The sequence below is a fragment of the Callionymus lyra genome, chromosome 7, assembly GCF_982586985.1.
Source record: "Callionymus lyra chromosome 7, fCalLyr1.hap1.1, whole genome shotgun sequence".
NCBI lineage: Eukaryota > Metazoa > Chordata > Actinopteri > Syngnathiformes > Callionymidae > Callionymus > Callionymus lyra.
In genome coordinates this window covers 13,947,526-13,967,335 of record NC_141824.1, presented here as the reverse complement: position 1 = coordinate 13,967,335, position 19,810 = coordinate 13,947,526, and the positions used below count along the sequence as shown (strand labels likewise).

At 36.9% G+C, this 19,810-nt stretch overlaps 2 protein-coding genes across 2 annotated transcripts; one reads left to right on the top strand and one right to left on the bottom strand.

The window, feature by feature from the left end:
• The first annotated feature begins 727 nt into the window (after positions 1-727).
• LOC148075118 (prolactin-releasing peptide receptor) lies at positions 728-10,611 on the top strand. Its single transcript, XM_087795681.1, has 4 exons — positions 728-834; positions 3,910-4,365; positions 7,544-7,941; positions 9,739-10,611. The coding sequence occupies exons 2-4, from the start codon at positions 3,912-3,914 to the stop codon at positions 9,958-9,960; spliced, it is 1,074 nt and encodes a 357-aa protein (XP_087651807.1). The 5' UTR covers positions 728-834; positions 3,910-3,911; the 3' UTR covers positions 9,961-10,611.
• A 1,698-nt stretch (positions 10,612-12,309) lies between these two features.
• Positions 12,310-19,144, bottom strand: gpr184 (G protein-coupled receptor 184). The gene is made up of 2 exons (XM_087796444.1): positions 18,991-19,144; positions 12,310-15,036 (listed from the first exon to the last, which is right to left on the bottom strand). Exon 2 carries the CDS (start codon positions 14,999-15,001, stop codon positions 13,970-13,972), a length of 1,032 nt encoding a protein of 343 aa, XP_087652570.1. The 5' UTR covers positions 15,002-15,036; positions 18,991-19,144; the 3' UTR covers positions 12,310-13,969.
• Positions 19,145-19,810: the final 666 nt, after the last annotated feature.

Below are 19,810 nucleotides of genomic sequence, written 5' to 3'. Positions count from 1 at the left end.
AGAAAATAAAATATAATGATCCTTTAAATGAAAAGTGTATTTACTTTCATAAAATGTTAATTGAAGTTCTTTTTATTAATTTTTTTCTCTGCATTTTTTTTATATATATTAAATCAACGTAAACCTTGAAATTATGCACTTGATATTATCAATAACAATCTAATGGCATTTATAAAGATTTTTTTATTTAATTAAATAAAAAATGAGGGGGGTCACCAAAAGTACCCGGTTAAACAAAAGTCAATATCATTGTCAATATAAATAAATCAACTTGATGACCTTAATATTACCAAAAATGTCAAAAGAATTATGGAAAAAGTCAAATTACACCAGTCTAATGACATTTTGAATAATGTCAGCCAATGCAGGGAAAACATTTGTTTTTGTCTTCGTTTAAAGGTTATTTTTACATCGTTTGAATCATCGAAACAAGAGCCATTTCCACAGAAATGTATAATTTTACCTTCAAACCTGAGACACTTGAGAATCAACTGACAAACGAATGCCTCGTGTCTGCAGCACATCAGATATGTTTGCAAGTACATTTGTCCGAGTCCGAGGGAATTCTGACGACGTGAGGGGCATAAGTGGGTGGCGACAGAGTGAGAGAGGTTGTATGGATCCCTCTTTTCTTTCCTGCTCTTTTTTTCTCCCTCTCAATAACGGCTGCCGCTCTGTGCTGAGTGTCTCGCCGCCTTCAGTGAACTCAATATGTCAGAGCTGATCATCTGGAATTGATCTTTTAAAGTCTGTAGCGAGAAATCTGGACGATAGAAACAACACTTGGACTGAAGATAACGCACAAGTTTGATTGAATACGACATTTCAACTCAGGTAAGATCTTTATTTTTTCCATGGACCACTTGTTGCTGATGTTATATATTTGTGTTTTTTTTTTTTTTTACTACAATAATGAGTACTGGTTAGACTATTGTTGTGTATTATAGTTGAGAATTAAATAATATTTACTTGTTGCAAAATCTTATTTTAGGGTACACTAGAGTAGGTTTTTCTTGATGGCATTAAATCATTTTGTGTATGTTTTAAAGTGTATTGTAAAGTAAAGTTTTTTTTTAAATACCAAGTATGTAGCTCAAAATGGTACCGACGATAATATGGTCCTAGTCTGTAGTAATGCGTCATTTAATGTACAGTGGGTAAAAAAAAAAAAAGATTTTATTAGAGGGCACCATTCTTCTTTTTTTTTTTTTTTAAACCTGTTGCAGCAGAGTACTAAACACTGATGGATTACAACCAAGATTTATTGACAAGATATGATACAGTATGCTAAAGAGGTTCTTTTTTTCTTTTTTTTGTTAGAACGACAAAGGAATCAATGTTGGTACCTTTAAACACTATGGTACCAATTTTTAATTTTACTCTAAGTATCATTTTTTGTTTATTTAAAATAACGTTTGATTGTGTTTTTAGATTTGCTGACTCATGAATTGGCCAAAATATTTTAAGCGTGGTGCACAGACCAGTGCTGTGTCTCAAATCGCATACTACTCTTAGTATGCTAGAAGTTAGTATGCATCAGTTTAGTGTACGTACTAACTAGTACGCAAATTCTCCACAGATAGTATGTCTCAAATCAAACTCTGCTGCTACACACTAACAGGAAATGACGAAACAGCTTCTTCTTCTACTACAATTTAACGATGGTTTCAAGCAGCTGTTTGAACGCTATCGCCGACACCTGCTGGCAGCACGTTTTGCAAGTTTGGAAAAAGAAATAAAGAAAAAATATGAGAATCTAAATAATCGCGAGATATTTAAGCTGGTATCCGCACCGAAGATGTCTTATCCTTCTATTGCTGCTGAAAATGCACCTGTAAGTATATGAATATATATGCATTTATATATGACGTAACTTCCGTTTAAAACGTCACTAAAATGGCGGCTGTTTAGTGTGGTTAGTGTCCATCGAACCATGCTAGTTTTGTGGGCGTGTTAGTACGCCAATTTAGTGTGCATGACGCACTAAATTTCGCATACTAAGAATTGAGACGCACTAACACACTAAAAATACTAATCGCTAGTATGCGATCTGAGACACAGCACTGGTCGATGTGGTCACCACATGGTTCAGCTCATACCAATTATGGATCTCAGTTGGACGCTTTAGACACGGAGGTCACACAAAGAAAAAAATGAATAAAATCAAAGACTTTTGTAATCAAAGTCAAAGGCAAAGTCAAAAATGTTTGGCAGGTTTTCATTCTTCATTGTGAGCCCGAATACATCCACTGAGGCCTTGGCAACGGCGTTACTAGGGAAGGCTGCTACAGCCAAGCTGTCAAGACATCTGTGAGGAATAACTGGCACAAATTATGACCTATGGATCACGAGGAGCAGAGTCAAACACTATACGTAGTGAACTCAGGCAGTAAGTGCTATGAAGGACTGAATGGATTTAACGATCAGTCCTTCTGGTGTAGTATCAACATTTTCATCCTTGTGACATCCATGTTCGTCATCTCAAGTCTGTTGTCTTGGTATCAAAACCGTTTTCTTTATAAACAAAAGTTAAGAATACTGATATTTCAGCTTATTAATATTTCTGTTTTGATCTCATTGCAAATTGAATTAATTTGGACGGACGTGAAAGGACAAAAGAAAAATCGACTTGCTTATATTCTGATTTGTTAACCGATAGTTTGATCCTTAGTAGTAATCGAGTTATTTTAACCAACCAATCAAAGGGTCGTATGTCAATTCCCTTTAGCCCCACCCACTGCGTGGCTGTTCCTACAAGCCTACGTTTACGAGTCCGGATTCTAAAAAAAATATACTGATGAATATAACTTGAAAGACTAATAAGCTAACTAAAAGCTAGCAAATTGGTTTTAAGCAACTCATTTGGGGAGAGTCCGAAGAAAGGGGGTTGGACTTGTTAATATAGGACGCGCACCCAGCTTAATGCATCATGATGAAGTTTTGAGTTTTTTAAGGTCCAGATACATCTTTAGTTTGATGTAATGCAAAAAAAACAAAAAAGTTATGTATATGATGTTCTGTTCTAATGATGTTCTGTTCTATGTTAGTCTTTGTATCCTTTTGTCTTTGTTATTTTTCTTTGATCTATGTTCTTTATCTTGATCTTTAGACTTAGATTGTATCATCTTGTTCTTTCTCTTTATTTCTCTTTGTTCTTGTTCTTATTTTATTTAAGAATTTTATTTATTTTTCATTTTTTATGAACAAATTGCTGTATTTGCTGTGGCTAATTGGAAAAAAAAAATTTCAATAAAATCAATAAAGTTCTACTTTACCTTACCTTGTATATCAACAAAAATTATAATTTTGGGTTTTTTTGTCTAAAAACGTCCGACTGTGTCTGTTTTAAAGATTATTTTACATTGCGGTTATTCTTTTTCAAACAAGACAAAATCTGATCTCATTGATTTTCATTCATTTAATCCTTCTCATAATCTTTTCCCCCAAGATATTTTATTTTACGATGAATAAAAGATCGATACATGGAAACATTTAGCCTTTTGGACAACAATAATTTTGTAGAGAGCTCAACTGGCGATACCATGAATGCAAATGAAGCCTCACTAGGGTAAAACACTCCACGTTGATAGAGTGTATGACGGCAAACAAATTAATTTTAGAAGGGACGGTGGTTGTCCATGAGCAATGTGCAATTCCGAAGAACCTAGAGAAGTAACATACAGCCATTACAATTCCATGATGAGTAATTTAATTGATATTTGTATTCACAGCAGGAAGAATATGAACCCCTTCATTATTATTCTTGGTGAAGTAAACGGCAACAGGATTCATCTAAAGGAATATTGTGACCCGGTCTGTTACGCATTACTGACAAATTGTTGAAATGAAATCCAAATATTTGATTACATTTTTTTTTTTTTTTAATCAACTCACTTCTTGTCTCCACAGAAATGGATCCAAGCATTGGCGAGGTCTTGACTAATGGAAGTAATCACGGGGCACCATCGGGTTCAGAAGGCGTCACGGGTCACGGACTCAACCACACGGACCCGGTGGACATGTTCGTCGGCATGGAGCTCCTTCTTCAACTCAAGCCGCTCTTCATGCCTCTCTACTGCCTGGTCATGGTCGTGGCGAGTGTCGGAAACTTGTTTCTGCTCGCTTGCATCACGGTCGACAAGAAACTCCACAACGCTACCAACTTTTTCATCGGTAACTTGGCCGCCGGAGACCTGCTGATGTGCCTGACCTGTGTCCCCTTGACCATGTCCTACGCCTTTGATAGCCACGGCTGGGCATTTGGAAGACCCATGTGCCACTTGATCCCTCTGCTTCAATGTGCCACAGTGTTTGCATCTGTTCTATCTCTCACTGCCATCGCTGTGGATCGCTACATTGTAGTAGGTAAGTGACTCTAAGGTGCCAAAATTATCTCAGCCTTTCTGTGGATGTTCTCCAGGAGCCAACGGTACAGAAGCCTTAACAAGACCATATTTTTCAGACCATTATATGCACTTAGAATCATGTCATTTTCAAAAAATCGCCTTATAATCTGGTACTGCTTACGTATTCATTCTTTTTGAGCTTGACATTGAAATGATTTTATGTGGTACAATGCGCTCAAATCTTTTAAAATGTTGGTAAACTAGAAAGACAGGGCTTCGTAGTATTATCCACGACATTTCGGAAGTATTACTCATCGAGGGGCTGTAGTATTACTAGACGAGGCTACATAATATCACTTGAGGATGGCGCCATATTAATACTTGGCAAGGCTCCATAGTATTACTTTATGAGGCTCTATAGTATTACTTGTTGAGGCTGCATAGTATTACAGTGCGAGGCTCAATAGTATTACTTAAAGTGGCGTTGGAGCTTTACTCAACGAGGCTACATATCATCACTTGAGGATGGCGCTATATTAATACTCGGCAAGGCTCCGTAGTATTACTTAAAGTGGCGCTGTAGTTTTACTCGACGAGGCTACAAAACATCACTTAAGGATGGTGCCATATTAATACTCGGCAAGGCTCTGTAGTATTACTTGTCGAGGCTGTATAGTATTACCGTGCGAGGCTCAATAGTATTACTTAATGTGGCTCTGTAGTTTTACTCGACGAGGCTACATAATATCACTTGAGGATGGCGCCATATTAATACTCGGCAAGGCTCCGTAGTATTACTTTACAAGGCTCTGTAGTATTACTCCGTTAGGCTCTTAGTATTAGCCAAAAGGGTCTAAAGTATTACTGGGCGAAGCTCTATAGTATTACCCGATGAGGCTTCATAGTATTACCGTAGTATTATTCTACTAGGCTCTACAGCAGGGGTGCCCACACTTTTTTCGGTTTGCGAGCTACTTTTATAATGATCAAGTTCAAAAGATCTACCTTCATTAAATTTGCTCAACATAAGTACATACTTTACTCAGATAACTTGCACTGAAGGAATTGAATGAAGTGATAATCAGTCATGATGGAAGGATGTGTGGATTTAATCATCTTCATTAAAATGTTGACTTACATAGATAACTAGAGTCAAATAGTGCAGTCAGTAAAGAGCATATTTCCTTATAATAACATACTTTCCTCCGAGAGTAACTTCCAAAAATGTCCATGAGATCCATGAGACCTGGTCTTAAGTGTCAGCCTGTGTTAAATCTCATCCTCCATTGCAGACAAGTGTATATACTAAGAATTGCATTGAGATGCAGATGTAAGAATCTGTGCGTGACACGAATTAAGCCCTTTTCCTTTGTTCATCAAAATCAACAAAGAATTCAGACGGGTTCATCCCTTTCCATTCCTCCATTTCAATATGTCCATCATATTTAAACAAAGCACAAGTCTTAAATTTCTCCATTTCTGTGATCATGAAAAAAACCCAAAAACAAATGAAAACATGAATTCAAACTAACATTTTATATTTGTGAATAATGTCTGACGTGAATCACACTATTGTATATGAGTTCAGATGCGCTCCAGTGTAAATGTTTATATTTTACATACACGGTTAGAGGCGACCAGTGGATTATTTCAATTTTAAAACATCATCATCGCTTTGTCTGATTGTCTCTAAGCGTCCTTAGAATTTATGGCTCACCTGCAACTGTTTAACGTGTTTGGATTTGAGCGTCTTATTATATTCGTGAGATAAGGGTAATTTACAAATAGTCATCATGTGATGTTATATTAATCTCTTGTAGAGAAGACCTGACACGATCAAACGCGCATTATTTTGTTCGATATATTATTAAAAAAATAAGCTTATAATTCTATATCGTTTTTCTAAATTGCGTAAAATGACTTTCGGGAAGTCTGCACGTTTTGCTCTTGTTATCCTAGATTCATATTAACTTTGCCGTGTGTTCACTGGAAGAGGCGGGAAAATGATATAAGAAAATAGTGAAGAGAGCTCAGATTGGCTGCTGTGCATGTCAATCAAATTGACAACCAATCGGCGCAATAACTATTTGAATGTCATGCACTGCAGCCAATCTGAGCTCTCTTTACTATTTTCTTATATCATATTTTATTAAATCACAAGATCTACTCGCAACAGCTTAGCGATCGACCGGTATATCGCGATCGACATATTGTATACTATACTATACAGTATTACTCGGGGAGGCACCAAGTATTATCTACAAGAGTCTGAAGTATTACTCGCCAAGGCTCTGTAGTATTACTCGCCAAGGCTCTGTAGTATTACTCACCAAGGCTCTGTAGTATTACTCGCCAAGGCTCTGTAGTATTTCTCGCCAAGGCTCTGTAGTATTACTCGCCAAGGCTCTGAAGTATTAGTCGCCAAAGCTCTGTAGTATTACTCCAAGAGGCTCCGCAGTATTACTCTAATAGGCGCTGCAGTATAACTCCATGAGTCTCCATAGTATTACTCGACGAGGCTCTGTAGTATTACTCCACAAGGCTTCATAGTATTACTCAGCAAGGCTCCGTAGTATAACTCCACAAGGCTCCGTAGTATTCATCCAATAGGCTCCGTAGTATTACTCAGCAAGGCTCCGTAGTATTACTCCATAAGGCTCCGTAGTATTTATCCAAGAGGCTCCGTAGTATTACTCCACAAGGCTTCATAGTATTACTCAGCAATGCTCCATAGTATTACTCCACAAAGCTCCGTAGTATTTATCCAAGAGGCTCAGTAGTATTACTCCGCAAGACTCCGTAGTATTACTCGACGAGGCTTCATAGTATTACTCAGCAAGGCTCCGTAGTATTACTTGGCAAGGCTCCGTAGTATTTATCTAAGAGGCTCCGTAGTATTACTCCGCAGTACTCTGTAGTATTACTCTGCGAGGCTTTGTAAAGTTACTCAGTGAGGCTCGATCTGTGGGAGAATCTTCAGGCCTTGAGTATCTTAAGGTAATTTATTCTAAAACAAGAAACAGAAGCAGTGATGATTGGTCAGGTTCACCTTATACACACCTTAAAATACGGTAACAGTATTTACGTTGATTTTAGGGTCGTAAGGTTGAAACATTGTATTAGACGCAAACTTTAAGACACAACTGTGGTCCGAGGTTTTCAATGTGATATATATTGTATTCTCTCTTATCTTCCAGCTCACCCGGTCCGGAAGAGAATCTCAGTGTCAGGATGTGGTGCAGTGACTCTCGGTATCTGGCTCATATCTCTGGCTCTGGCCGCCCCCCCATCCTTTTACACGCGCTACCTGGACTTGAGGCCCAGTGGCATGAACCTGGTGGTTTGTGAGGAATTCTGGCCGAATAGCGGGAACCTTCGACTAATCTACTCGTGCTTCGTCCTCATCACCTCGTACATGATGCCCCTGCTGTCCGTCAGCGTCTCGTACTACGCCATCACCGTCAGTCTGAAGAGATACTCCGTCCCCGGGGAGGCTTGTAATGGTCAGCAGCGCTGGAACCAGAGGAGGAGGAAGACCTTCTCCATGCTGGTGGCTTCGGTGCTGGCGTTCGCCCTGTGCTGGCTGCCGCTACAGGTCAGTCGCACGAGCTTCGCCTCGGGTTCACACGCCGCGATGAATGTCATCTCGCGGCGTCGCAACAGCAATTGACAAAATGAGATTTTCTATCTGAAGTGTGAAGCTCTCCGTTCGCTTTATGGGTAGATAGGTCTCCTGAGATATCCTCGCCAGAGGGAACGTGTCAGCAGAACATAAACTGACGAAGACGTCCTTTAACACATCATTAACCAAGGAAGTCTTCAGAGAATCGTTTGGTCCAAAACAACATTATAGCCGAGAAGATTGAGGTTTAGATTAGCATCCTTGTTTTTCTTCAGGAGTAATATACAGTTAGATGGATAACATGATGAATTACAAGTTAACAGTAGGAGCCACTGCTGCTCTGCTAAGAAAATAAAACCAGTGGTTTTTAAGAATGTTACGTCTAGCTGGCAGCTGGTTAGCCGTGAAGCCGGGACAACAAACCCAATTCATCTTAACTTTCAAACTTCATCAGCTACATTAGGAAAGTGTCCATCCCTTAAATATGTCATGTCTGTTTTTATATGGATTCTCTGTGTTTTATTTCATTTATATTTTCACCTACGGACAATTTCTTTGACTAGTTTTAACCATTTCCCCCAAAAAATTGGATTAGTGAGTATATGAGGTTTTTATCGCAGCAGGAGTTTTACAGAACCATTCACATGATCTTGGATTTAATATTTGAGTCTAGTCCAGGTGGATACACCACATAGCACATGGATACACTTTAAACGTTATTCTTACACTTAATTGCATTATATTTAACTGAACTTGTGTTAGGCCCGGAAACAAATGTGCTTTAGGTATCCCTTGCGTTGTCTCTGGGACTGGCCACCGGGTCACCTTGACCCAGAGATAACACAAGGTTTAATTTGGGAGAAAAATACAAGGTACAGTTAAAGATCTAAAATCAGCAAAATAAAGACCTTAAATAGAACTTAATAGTTTCCTTTGAAGAAGGATCAAAGCCACAGCTTCCTAATGCACACGATAGACGTATTCATTAAGCAGCCTTTTAGCCTGAGCATTGAGAAGGTTGTATATTCCTTCGTAATGAAGGGAGGTTGTTCATGTATCAATTTTCAAGACCTTAATTTATTGTACTTTTTTAAGAACCGAGTTCATGAGGTTTAATTTGATGCTATGAAAATAGAGAAAATGTCGGGAAACTTTTAATAAAAATAAATAATATTAAAAGTAACTTTACTTCTACTACTACTTTTTACTAATTATACCTATACTACTAATTATACTACTACTTTTACTTCTACTTTAACTAATAATTCTAATTAAAGTACTAATTCTTATAATACTTATACTACCAATTGTACTACTAATTATAGGTTTACTACTAACTCTACTTCTAGTTTTACTAATAATTTTTCTCATACATTTACTACTAATTCTACTTCTTTTACTAATAATTATACTACTTATTTTACTAATTATACGTATTCTACTAATTGTACTAATACTTATACTTATAGTTTTACTTCTACTTCTACTACTAGTTATTTTACTACTAATTGTACTTTTTTCTTCTTCGTATTTCCTCTCCTTCTTTGTATTCTTTTTCAGTTTATTCCAACGTTTTCCACACTGGTCTTGTTCCTTCATACCATAATTTAAACTATTTCCACACATTTTACTTGAAATACTAGTAAAATACTTTCAAGGATTTAAATTTATAGATTCAGCAGATTCAACATTCACATTGCATTTTCTTCTGGAAATGCAAATGTTCTAGTTATTTTTTCATTCTTTTATTCATTTTTTTCTTTTGTTCAGGTTCTGAACCTGTTGCTGGACCTGGATCCAGACTTCCACATGATCGGGAAGCGCTACATCAACGTGCTGCAAGTGTGTTGCCACTTGATGGCCATGAGCTCGGCGTGTTACAACCCCTTCATCTACGCATCCTTGCAGAGCAAAGTGCGTCTGCATCTGAAGGGCTTCTTCTGTCCCTGCCACAGCAGACAGACGGTGGACAGATCCATGTCCAGGAGTTGATTCATTTCTTCATGTTTTTGTGTATTTTTTGGTTATTTGTTAACTCATTTGTTCGGTGTTGAATAATGTCAAGCAGGACACGGAGGAGTGACTCAGGATGATTTAAGGCGCCTGATGGTGAAGATCAACAAATCCATCGGGTGTTAACTCAGCAGCGGAAGTTAAGACTGGATTGATCCTGCATCATTGAAAAGGTCAAGATCTGCATAAATTCATTTTATACTCCAGACTTCAGTGTTTGAAGAGTCGACTCAACCTGCTGAAGAAGATGTGGATGTGTAGGAAGGAATCAAATAATAAATGTTTTATTTGTAAATAGAACTGTTTTAGTGTTTTATTTTTTTTTGGTAGCTTTTCCACATTTTCTTGGTTTTATTATTGTTTTTTGTGATTTAGTGCTTTAAACTGTTTGCCTCAAAAATCACTTTCACGCTTTTTAAATCCAGAATTTGGTTCAAGGCCCCAAATGGAATTAGTTTTATGATAATCTGTGTTGTGTCATCAAAATCCTCACATTTACTATGACAGCCTGAGATGTATGACACACATTTGTCACCGACTTGTTGTAAACCTGAAACTTTGAATTGAACCATGTACATAAAAAACCCAGTTTTGTTGTTTATTAATGAATAAACCCTGACAATGAACTCATGAGTTTGTAGTTCTGCTGGTTGTGTTGTGATAGTATTGATTGACATCATGTCAAAATGGTTTTCAGGAAGCAGGAGACGATTTATTGACTACAAATGTGATGGCAGAATAGAAAACGGTGTAAATGAAGAATATGAAAAAAAAGAAGTGATAATTACTATGACAACTCCAAAATCGGGCAATAATGTCTTTAAACCATAGTTTAATATCAGGCGGATCATGTGAACGCAAATTAATGTTGCCTAAATGTTGAAAATGTTTTCTGAAGCTTCAAAAGAAGTTGACAATTCCACATATTTTGACTCTCCTTAGCTAATATCAGTTACTAAAACAACTCACAGCTATGTAATAAAGTATCTACTGGAAGGGAGATATTTTACCATTTCAAAAGTCAATATATAATCAAAATAAAGGTATAAATAATTAGTTACTAGTTTGGTTATTCCACCATTTAAAAAAGCTTTTAAAAAGGTTGTCATATGCTAATGCTTCACAAAATTAGGACTTAACTCAAAAAATTTCCTCAAATGTGCATTCAAATGAGGTAAAATAATTGTCACTTAAATATATAAATACTTTTCAGTAAAGTGTGATTCGTTTTTATTTAAATAGTGATCATGTCTGGATTTACAGCTGTTTTGACATAATGTACTTATATTGGAGATGTGATTTTCTCAACAATAAAGAAAAGCACAAAGAGAGAAATAATGTTTTTGTTGTTTAACTTGTGTTTTTCTTTTTAAATAACAAAACAAAACAAAACTCAATATGTGTATGAAACACTGGGAATCAGATCCAAAGCTGGGAGATTATGAGAACGAGGGTGTTAATATTCCTAGCATGGACCCTGTCAATTATATCAGCTGCAGTGTTCTGCCCTCACCCCTGAGTAGTTTATTATCGACATGAGTCGTCCTGTCTTTGTTTTTCCTACGTGATGAATGAGACTATTGTGATTCAGCAGGACACTTATGATAATAGGTCACAAAATAAACAAGCGTTGTGCTTAATGACATGCAGAAAAGGGATTCAAAATAAATGACCGAAAAGTGGGTGAAGCAGCCGAGATGTTCGCCTCTGCCAAGACCATGTCACCTTTCGGCAATCAGATTAGTTTGTTTGTTGTCAGTTGCTTGGCAGCTGAAGCCGCTTGACTTTTGGAAAAACGCAGGTTCATTGTGTTCCATTAGATTTCAACGTTTCCTTTCCAAGTATGAGCTTAGAACCGATGTTAACCTTGTTTAAAAGTGTCAGCCAGACGTGTTTTTGTCAAGAATCAGGCAGTTCAATTTGTATCAGGAAACAGGTGCAATAATACTTCATTCGGTGATATATTGCAATACTGTAGTAACAAGGATATAGTTGTAGTATTGTTGAGTACTTGGCTCTGGTATTGCAGAATTTACAGACCAGAAGTCGTTACTACTTTCATTTGTTTTGAAATATGTCCAAGCTTTAAAACCTGCTGGAGTCGACTGTATCCTCTTGTCCTCAGTCATCGTTGTGATCCTCCATGATTTCTTTCTTCCTCAAGTCATTACGAATGCTGCCATTTAGGGGCTAAAAGTTTAATGGCAACACAAAAATGAACAAACAGCATCAATATTTGCAAGTTGATTTTAAATTATGAAGTCATTTTAATAATTAAATCCAAATTTATATATATTTATTTTTTAAACAACACAAATAGATTCTCAGTTGAACTTACATGCTCAAAGCATTCACATTTTATTTACAAACACTCTCTCTCACACACACACAGACACACACACAAAGCAGCAGATATTTACAGTCCTGACAAGCTTGACTTGCATTAAACATGACACGTGCAGAGACAGTTGCTATGTACACACAACATCCACAAAATACTTTTGATTCACATGCCTCTTTAAACCATGTTTACTGAGGATTAAGTGCCTTTCATGTCATCATTGCTCGACACAGTTTCAAACTATTTTCTACTCACCCTCGTGTCAACTAATGGTTGGGATTCTTTTCAGAGTAATGTGTTTATTTTAAGAGTTATAGACAAAAATGTACGTACTTGCTAATGTAGCGACTGGAGCTCTGTCATCATCTACATCCAAAAAGACACTGAAAAACATGCAAATACCTCGATACTGCTCGTCTGTAAATCCATATTGTATTATGCTAAAAACAAACTTAAAATATAGAATTCTTTTCTTTTTTTTCTGAACAATTCCTCTCGAGGCTTCAATACAAGATGGACATTACAGACGAGCAGTATCGAGGGATTTAGATGTTTTAAAGTGTCGTTCTGGACGAAGAGAACTGAGCTCCAGTCGCTACATTAAAATAAACAAACATTTTTGCCTACAACGGAAGGAACAGATTACTAATAATCCCAGCCCTTAGTCGACATTAGGGCGAGTGATCTCATTAAAATGAACACAAGTCTAAAATAAAATAACGTTCATCGTGTAACGATGGCGTCAGCAAATCACCGTCAGTTAATAGAAAAGTGACAAAGGGTCAAGAAGAGATAAGTCCTGAATTGATTTATAGTCAATTATTTTTCCTCTAGATTGTGATTCTGTCATTTCATCACATCAACACTGCTGCATGTTAATTTCATCCTTTTACAGTCAAACCTTTGTCTGGCAGATATAAAAACGTTGGTCAGAAAGTGGCTTTTTTGCTGAATAAATAAATAAAAAATGTCAAATGCATGGTAATATTTGGCTTATTACAAAGATTACTACCTTTTCTTTTTTACCACTTTCACTTTGTGTCACATTTTGATGTGAATTTTGATACAATAAATGAAAATAAAAAACTTATTTGGTTGCGACAGTAAAGTCCTGCTTTTGTGTTTTCACTAACAGCTTTATACAATTTTGATTTCACTCATAGACCATGTTGTTTTTTCACCCTAAATATGGCTGATATTTAATAGCTAGAACGCTAATATACTCGAATGGAACCTCTTTGAGAATCTCTTATTTTCTTTTTAACTTGTTCTCGTATCCAGCTTTTTGTGATTCATAATTTGTTGTACTTTTAGTACATCCCAGGTCGTATAAGTGCAAATAAAGATTGGCTTGAGTCGGCAACGAAACGGCACAAAGGAGGTCATGGGATCGATCTACATCTACATCTTTACATCCCTTTTTACAATCACTCCATCTCCTGAAATCACATCTCATTATCTTCTCATTAACCCTGTGTGTGTGTCGAACACGATGGAGAGGGAGACGGTCCACTTCTGCCTTGTGAAGACGCTTGATTGTGTGGATAATGGGATGTAAATCATGTCCATGCTCACCTGAAAAAGAGTCTTGAATAATGCATATATATGTGGAAACGCATGCACACACATATCATGTCCAACTTGAGCTCATATAATATTAGCATTTAGCTTCCCCCTGCTACTGTCGTTCGTTCTTAGGGCGCAATCCTCGCCCTTTGTCCTCCTGGTTCTCCTCCAAAACTGCTTGACGTCCTCCCGGACTCCGTTGCTGACCATCACGTACAGCACGGGGTCCACAACGCAGTTGAGGGTGGACAGGGCGAGCGTGGAGGAGAAAGGGAAGTGCATGGTTTGCTCAAACTGGCAGTAGCTTCCGCCGGTGTTCGTGTCCTGGCTCCGGAGGTAGACGATGGAGCGCGCCAGGAGGAGGATGTGGTAAGGCGCGAAGCAGACGGAAAAGATCCCGACCACGCCGAAAGATAAGAGTCGGACTTTCCTCTTGGCCTGGGCGCTCAGGCCTGGACTCTGTCCCACTTTGGTGAGGATCTTGCAGTAGCTCACGGCCAGCACCAGCAGCGGGATCAAGAAGCCGATGCACGTCCGGACGATGTTGAAGACGACGACCGGCGGTTGCATGGGGTAGGTCTCGTAGCAACGGTCGTTCTTTTCCGTGTCGTCATGGGCGTCGGGGAGTTTGTCGAAGACCAGCACCAGGATGTGGCACACGACCACCACGGCGTACACCGTGATGCACTGGGCCCAGGCCAGGCGAGCCGTTCGCTTGGTCTTGGATCTCAGGGGGAACATGACCACCAGGCAGCGGTCCACGGAGATGCAGCACAGCAGGTAGATGCTGATGTACATGTTGGAGTAGAAGACGAAGCCCACCACGCTGCACATGTTGGGGCCCAGCTTCCAGTTGTGATCCATGTTGTAGTAGTTGATCCAGAAGGGGATGGTGAGAATGAAGAGCAGGTCGGAGAGGGAAAGGTTCAGCAGGTAGATGCCCAGGACGTTCTGCTTGCATACTTGCTGCCAGATGGGCCCCAGAGTCAGCACGTTGAAGATCAGTCCGAAGATGAAAGCTAGGATGTCGACCGTCATCAGGAGATCGGTGATGCCGCTCGCACCGATGGACACACACATGGGAGACGCTGTTGTTGACGCCGACACGTTCATGGCTTCAGTTGGCAGCCGCGGTTCTAGATGAGACCCTGCAAAACGAAGCGATCAGAGGTTTGAACTGTCAGACTTTGATCCCACGTTCGAAGGTACTTAATATTTTACTCACACAATTTTTATTATTTATGTGACATTTATTATTCAGAATAATGAAAGAAAATGATTTCAGTGCCCAATATCAAGGGGTTCGTGGAGAAAGGTAACTAAGAAGAATAAGAAGACGAAGTCGTAGATGAAGACAAAGAAGAAGAAGAAGAAGACAAAGAGGAGGATGATGAAGACGAAGAAGATGTAAAAAGGCAAAGTAGATGTAAAAGACAAAGACGAAGAAGAAGGTGAAAAAAGACACAGAAGAATAAAAGAAGATGAATAAGACAAGAGGGTGAATAAAAGATTCAGAAAAAGAAGAGGAAGAAAAAGACAGAGGCAGTGACAGAGTAGAAGACGAAGAAAGAGACCAAGAAAAAGACCAAGACGCAGAATACAGAGGAAGACCAAAACCAAGACCAAGACCAAGACTAACCCTAACAAGAATATGAAGCTATTTGTACATTAAATATATTGACAAGGAACATTGTATTTACAATCTTGAAAAAACATCCCTGACATCATAATTATCTTGTTTGCTCATCAATTTCAATTGTCTACTTTCTAATTGATTCTTTTTTATTATTTATATCATCTCTATATATATATATATATATATATATATATATATATATATTTTGTATGATTATTTAAACCTTAGATCTTTAGGACAGTTTTGTACAAAATTATGTGGAAGTGAGTACTGCTAATGAGAAGCTACTTAGTATTTCATCCTTCTAATTCTTTTTGTCACTTTAAAAAAACATGTACACTTACTTACTTATATACATATATATTTTCTATATTAATTTATAAACACCTATTGAAAGTCAAACGTTATCATTTCACCTATGATTCGAGTTGAATGAGTCAGACTTCTGAAGCGTCCACCAAATCTTTTTTTTAATTAAATTCAGCTGCAGGATTTAATGTTTATAATTATCATGTTTAATCGGTAATTATGTTCTAATGGTGCAGTTAGTCATTATGACTAGGCCTGACATTTGTCTTTTTGGCATATGAATGTAACAGAGTGCTGCAGAGGTGTGCTCATCTTTTGAGTTATTTACTGCAAAAACCGACTTTGCATAAAACAGAATGTTTGAGTATAAAGCATGTAAACAACGTTTTTATTCTCTTTAATTTGTATTAAACACTTATTAAGGAGTCTTTCCTCACACGAATTCAAAGTATAAAAAGGAGACAATTGTTCTATATGAGAAAAAAACAAACAAAAAAAACCCCCCTCTTTTTTACTATGTGGTTACCATGTTCATATCTAGAATGTTTTGTGATGACTTTTTAATTCTCAGAAATTCTATTTTTGTTTTCCTCTCTGAGGTTGCTTTTTTTTTCTCATGTTCTCTTATTTTTCTTTGTTCAGTATTTGAGAAACTACAAATATAAATATAGATATATATTAATAACGTCTTATTGTGACCCGGAAACAGTTCGTACAAACACTTCCGCTTGACACCTACAGGTAGCTTTTGAAGTCTCAAACGGCGGTTAAACAACGATGATATCAAAACAGGTAATAAAGTCAAAAGTTTGGTGAAAAAGAGAGTTATATTTTCATTTAAACTTCCTTGTTTTCCTCAGTTTTTTTCGGAGGAGATGTGGTGAGAGACGATGAGTCACAGGTACGTCTTTATTTACTCCATTCATAGATGTGTCATTATATCGAATCATAATTTAATTTAATCGATAATTTGACTGAATAAACTACGTTGTTGTTTTATTATACTGAATTATTAAAAATATTATTAACACTGCAGACGAACTATTAAATCGACTATTTTTATTTTAATGTCCTTAACCTACGGTGGCTGGGAGGTTCAGACCACATTTACAAAAGTCTTATACAAACACATTTTACAAACTCTTGACTTTATAAAAAGGTGAAACATCTACTTTAAGTTGTTCACAGATGTGTTTTAAAGCCATAACAGCTCTTAAAGAGTCACCTTTAAATATTGCATTTCATTGAGAGGTCAAATAACATCAATACCTGCCTCTGACAATATTCCATCAATAACAGTATTGATCAGTAAAGGTGACCGGATCAACCACAGGAGAGGTCAAACTGAAATTGGATTAACATTTGTCGATTATCTTGTTTATTCAGGAATGCAAGTCTTGGTGAAGCTTTGGTTCTTCTAGAGTCACTGCAGTGCATTATGGGAATCAATTAAATTTATAAAGAGACGTTGTAGACTCATGTATATTAACCTTCAGTTCATTGATGAGACGCATAATGAAAGTATATTGCCGAGTGTCTTTGGTATACGTTGAGCCATGTTGACTGAGTTTGCTATTATTTTATGATTTTTGAAAAAAAACAAAAACAAAAAAAAAACAGCTTGGCAGCCATTATTGTTTATCCATCACAGGAGTTGAAACATAACCCTACCCGGTGTTTATATCCTCTCAACGTTTGGCTCCTGCTCTGCAGCGTTTATGATCCAGGAAGCTTCTAATGCCATTAACCACTGAGCAGAGATGTTCTGTAGCATCCAAATTCAATAATAAAGAACCCATTTACTGTAAACGACGGTGTTTGTTGCTGCACTAATAAACTTGTCTTCTGGTATGAGTGAATGTAAACTTTACGCTATGATTTGTTAATGTAAAAGGGAAAAAACAGTAAGACTAAAAATTAATTTATTGTAATTTTATACTAGAATAATGCATTTTAAATCCATATATATATATATATATATATATATTTGTTTTGCTGATTTTTTTTTTTTCTCTAAAAAATACTCAAAAATGTATATATTTTTTTGTCTGTGCATGCAAAACATTTGATTTCTTGTTTAAATCCTTCGAATTTATTATTTTATATTAATATTATCTTAATGTCTTTGATTTATTTTATAATTATTCTGAATATCCATAATTTCAACTTTTTTTTTTCAACTTATTAACAGTTTTTTTTACTGGTATTTTTTCTGCACAAGGAAATATATTAAAACATACCTACAAATATTTACTCATAGACAAAATTTTCTCATAATAGTAGAAAAATCTTTAATACTGTTTTATTTGATTACATTTTTTCTCTTTAATTATGACTTGGGCAAATCAACAACAACAACAATAATGAAATATAAATAATTAGACTATCTTCCATTTACACAATTTAGCAAAAGAAATAAGTTGATTACCTTGTTCTGGTGATAATAGTTCTATTTTCTTGAAGTCTTTAATAACAGCAAACGTCCCAGGTGCGCATGTGACATCATGGGGAAATACTTTCTTTACTTCTAGTGTAAAAAATGTTTTTTCTGAGTTAAAGTTTCCATTTATTAGTCACAGAATGATCAGAATGTGAAACAATAAGTGTACTCATAAAAAATAGCATTTTTCCTTCTTTAAATTATTCACAGGCTTCTGAATTAGTCATCGTCTAGCTCGGCTGACTGAGTAACAATCGACTCGGCCGTGGAAAGTTTGATCATCTATCGTTTCAAATGTTTATCTCTGATCGATGTGTGTTATTTCACCTGCAGCTTGTAATCTTTGATATGTTAAACATTGTCGGCGGCGGCTCGGATCTATTTTCCACACGTCTTTTCACGCCAACTATGTGTTTGTTAATACTGTAAACTCCACTAAGCCTGGTAGTTATAACACAGACGTTGCACAAGTTTAAAAAAAAAAAGAAAAAGAAAAAAGGAGGGGATGTCCAGTGGAGGATTTGATTCCTCCTGGAGCAGCACGGAAACATGTTGTAATTTATGTTTTGCAGTTGCCTCCCAACATACCACAGCTGTGCTTCAAGTACATTCCTGGACATTCTCACATTTGACACACGAATGTTGAGGTCGCCGAGAAATCATCTCGAATAAGTTGCTGTTACTTTTTGAAACGGAAATATTTTATCATGACCTCACCTGTTTCTGCCAGAGAGATTGTTAGGTGTGTTCTTGTGGAACGCCCAGAGATAAAGTCCACAAGTTCACAAACGTCCAAGGTCCATAAAGTTACTCTCCGACATAAAGTGCCAGAGCGGATCCCCTGAAGTCAAGGGATGAAACTGCTGCTGAAAGAAAAAAGAAATGAGCCTGATGAAGTGATGAACTGAAAGAAAGAAGCGAGGAGGAGGAGGAGAAAGAGAGGGAGGAGGAACATGTGCATGGAGGCAGTAAAGTTTGGGGGTTGGGGAAAATCTCTATGATGCAGATACCGACTCAATATCTTATAAAGTATCAAAATGTTTTGTATAATTTGAGTTTAAATAAGTAGAAGTTTTATTCTATACCTTACTAAGGTTCACACCAGGTTCACACCAGGAAGTAGACCTCACCATTTCAGATTCTACAGCGTGTTTACGAGAAGAGTCACCCGTCAAATGAATCAACAATAAATATTTATAGCAGCTGTCTTTGACTAGTAACCAGAAGATCAAAAATAGCTTTTATTTATTCTCTCACTGCGACACATCTAATGCTATTTTTTAAAACTCATGTAAAGCTTCTATTGCTTATGAAAATGTCAGAATATGTTCTGAGAACAAAAAACCCACTTCCTGAGAACCTCTTATCTAACACCTGGTGAAGTTTTCTTTTTTATTTGAACAACATTTGATATAACTTGATTATTATTCTATTATAAGCTATAAAAAAACAATGTTTGTTTTTATTTTAGACCCCCCTTTTTAACCAGCATATTCCAAAATGGAAATGAATGCATTTGTATACAATATTCTTCAAT

Coding starts and splice junctions, on each gene's coding strand:
- LOC148075118 (XM_087795681.1), top strand. CDS start 3,912: ATGGATCCAAGCATTGGCGAGGTCTTGACTAATGGAAGTAATCACGGG. Junction 4,366..7,543: donor GGATCGCTACATTGTAGTAG/GTAAGTGACTCT, acceptor CTTATCTTCCAG/CTCACCCGGTCCGGAAGAGA. Junction 7,942..9,738: donor TGTGCTGGCTGCCGCTACAG/GTCAGTCGCACG, acceptor TCTTTTGTTCAG/GTTCTGAACCTGTTGCTGGA.
- gpr184 (XM_087796444.1), bottom strand. CDS start 15,001: ATGAACGTGTCGGCGTCAACAACAGCGTCTCCCATGTGTGTGTCCATC.